General features: G+C 37.2%; 1 protein-coding gene across 1 annotated transcript; it reads left to right on the top strand.

Moving 5' to 3' along the window:
* The first annotated feature begins 328 nt into the window (after positions 1 to 328).
* On the top strand, positions 329 to 1085 carry LOC134220686 (phospholipase A2-like). Its single transcript, XM_062699791.1, has 3 exons — positions 329 to 675; positions 745 to 897; positions 955 to 1085. Exons 1-3 carry the CDS (start codon positions 329 to 331, stop codon positions 1064 to 1066), a joined length of 612 nt encoding a protein of 203 aa, XP_062555775.1. The 3' UTR covers positions 1067 to 1085.
* The last annotated feature ends 2240 nt before the right edge of the window (positions 1086 to 3325 follow it).

Below are 3325 nucleotides of genomic sequence, written 5' to 3'. Positions count from 1 at the left end.
GTCTGAAATTCAAACCTCCAAAAAGTTCACCCAAATTGTGAACCTTCATTGCAAAAAAGTTCTACAATTCAAACTCTGCTGCGATTCAATTATGTTACAAGTACCTATGTGCGGACAAACTCATTTGCAAACATTTGCCGTTCCATTGTTCATGCCAGCGGGCGGTTTTTCTGCGCTAGAATCAGAACATTTTCCAACAGGGTGAGTGATATGGCGAATGCAAAGCTTTCGATAAATGCTCCCAAAAATTGGTATATAAACTATTACGCTCTAAGCAAACGGTAGGTTAGTTTTAATTGAGCTGCAATTAGCAGTATCCGATCGTAAAATGAGACTTTGTACAGCCACTTCGGTCCTGTTGGCGGTCGCGTTCGCCGCCAGTCATGTCTGCTCCAAGCAACTCTTCAGAAACATGGAAACGTTTGACTTCGAAAGCAACGAAATCGTGGAACAACCGGACGACGAAGGGATAAGGTCGAACCGTTCGAACGTGGAACGCATCAACCTTACTTTGCCGGGTACGAAGTGGTGCGGTCCGGGAAATGTGGCCGACGACTACGACGATTTGGGCAAGCATGAGGATGAGGATAAGTGCTGCCGAGAGCACGATCATTGTGATAACATTGCTTCCGGCGAGGAGAAGTACGGCTTGAAGAACGATGACTATTTCACCAGGTGAGAGTCCAGAATTACAATCGTATTACGGTTGATCATTGATTGGTTGCGCTTCGACAATACTTCTAGGTTGCACTGCAAGTGTGACCGAGACTTTCAGCAGTGTTTGAAGAAGATCAACACCACCCTTTCGAACCGTTTGGGAAGCTTCTACTTTGCGGTTCGGGACAAGTGCTACAAGAAACAGCATCCCATCGTGGAATGTGGTGAAAAGAAAAATATGTGAGAAGCGTATTCTGGTGAAAGGGGTGAATATAAAATATTTCTTGATTTTTTCAGGTTATTTTTGCGGCGATGCGTACGGTATGTCTTGGATAGTTCGAAGGACCGTAAGTGGCAATGGTTTGATTTGCCTTTCTATGATGATAATATGATCAACGATTTCTACTGAATGCAATAAAAATAGTGCGTTAAGAAGAACATTTATTTCTTTTCCCCTATACCAGCGGTTCTCAACCCTTTTGTTGAGATATTGGAATTTATACTCTTTTTGAAAAAGCTTCAGTTTAAACCATTTATTGCTTTTTTTCATAAAAGAATTGCAAATTTGTCGAAGTACTAAAACAAATTTCCACACTTCCTATTTCATAAAAATTAAGGTCACTCCTAACGGAATCCAAGTTTAAAAGTGCTCGCGTTTTCGGGGGCACACCACTCGATACGGAAGCAACGCACAACTATCATTTTTATTATTTCACGCATGCTACGAGTTGAGACGTCGTCATCCATATATGGAGAAACTGATGGGAACATTTGATGGGACAATATTTTCAACAAAAGGTCAAGGGAAGGAGGAGATAATGTAAAAAAAAAATCTGTTTTGGAGCACGTTCACGAGAGAGGCAAAAATGTAAAAATTAAAACAAAAATTTAAAAAAAACTCCTAGGATTTTGTTAAAGAATGTTTTGAAATCCTAAAAAATCTCTGGAAATTTTATTGTTTCTCCCTCATATTATTAGGTTTGGGCATAAAACCCAAATAAAGGGGGGGGGTGTAACATTTTTTTTTAAATAATTGTATCAGCCTAACTATTAGACTTTTATTTGGCATTGACATTTCAATAATTATCGAATAACCCTGCTCGTAGAGCAAGATTACTTTTGACAGATACCGAATCTTTTTTCATCGATGTCTTATTGGAATTACTTGAGTAGCACCAATAATTCTTATGACCGGGTGATTTTTTAATTTTCGAACTGTCACTTTTAAGTTTAATTCTCCAAATGAGACAGACCCTAAGATACTTATTCCCCTGAAATAAAAAGCTCTTTGAAAAGTTTTTTTTTTTTCAGAAAGGTGAGCTAGTAGTATTTTCTAAGTCGATTCATGAGTTATAGTATCAAGATTTTTTGATAAATTTATAAAACCATTCATCTACAAAAATTGTAAAGTGGTCATAAAATTTATTAGAACTTCTTCTTCAGAAGGTTTTTTTTAATCCTTCTCTATTTGGTAGGCACTCTATGTTACTTAACCGCTACTAAGCCGAGATCTACTGTGGTATTCTGCAGCCAGAATCCACACAGAATCTATTTTTAGGAAGGAATAAAAAAAACAGAAACTGGCGTTTTTAAAAGGAAATTTGTTTAAAAGTGAAAACACTGAAGCACTCACGCATGTATCCTGAGCACCCCTATGGGTACATAGGGCCACCATTGACGCTCTCAAATTTCTGTTGATATCGTAAGGCCACCAGGCCCGAATTATAAATCTGCTGATACGTGATCTCTGCTGATAAACGGCAAGTCTCACTGGCATATAACAACACAGATTTTACGTTACAGTTGAATATTCGAAATTTAGCAGCCCTAGCTTTCATAATACACACTGGCTGAGTTAAACTGGGCACGTGACCCATCAAATCGAATATCCCTGAAATTTAATTATATAGGGGAACTGTACTTGTTTTGGCCATGTTCCTAATTTGACCAATTTTGCGAATAACTCTAAAAATAAAGCAATTCTCGAGGGTTTTATTAGTTCTTAGTTCTATCAAAAGATATATCCCTCACGGTTCAATGCTGCTTTCAACTGATCGATTATTTTGGAAAAATATGTTTTTTTTCAGGGTTGTCCAAATTAGGCACTAAGTTAGCCAAAACCGGTGCACTTCCCCTATGCCAAAGTGTGAGAAACAAAACTGATTTTCCATCAATTTTTATTAATTTTGGAGAGGAATACTTTCCAAGGAAGTTATTCGGAGTTATTTTTAAAAGAATTTTTGGAAAAATCTATGAATTTCTTTAGAAATGTCTATCAGAAATTCCATCGCGGATTCCAGTAAGAATTCCTTCTGAAATTATTTTGCAAATCTTTGAGGTTTTTCCTTTTGGAAATTTCTTCTAGAATTCATTCTGAAGTTTCTCCAGGAATTTCTGTGAAAATTTATTCTGAAAATTCTTCAGAAATACTTTTCACTCCAGGAAATCCCTTCAGGAGTAATTTAGAAAATTACGCCATTTATACCTTTTGACACTCCTCCTGGAATTTCTTCGGAATATCCCCTGGAAAGGACTTTGTAAATTTCTCCGGAAATTCCTCTGGAACTTCCCTTGCCCTTTAGAAAAACCACACAAAATTCGTACCGAAATAATTTTGTTGGGAGATTTTTGTGGAAGTTTATTAAATCCTAAAGAAATTTCCGGAAGG

The sequence above is a fragment of the Armigeres subalbatus genome, chromosome 3 (genome assembly GCF_024139115.2).
Source record: "Armigeres subalbatus isolate Guangzhou_Male chromosome 3, GZ_Asu_2, whole genome shotgun sequence".
In the NCBI taxonomy this organism is placed as follows: Eukaryota; Metazoa; Arthropoda; class Insecta; order Diptera; family Culicidae; genus Armigeres; species Armigeres subalbatus.
Note: the sequence above shows the minus strand (reverse complement) of the source record. Positions and strands in the feature narration are given on the sequence as shown.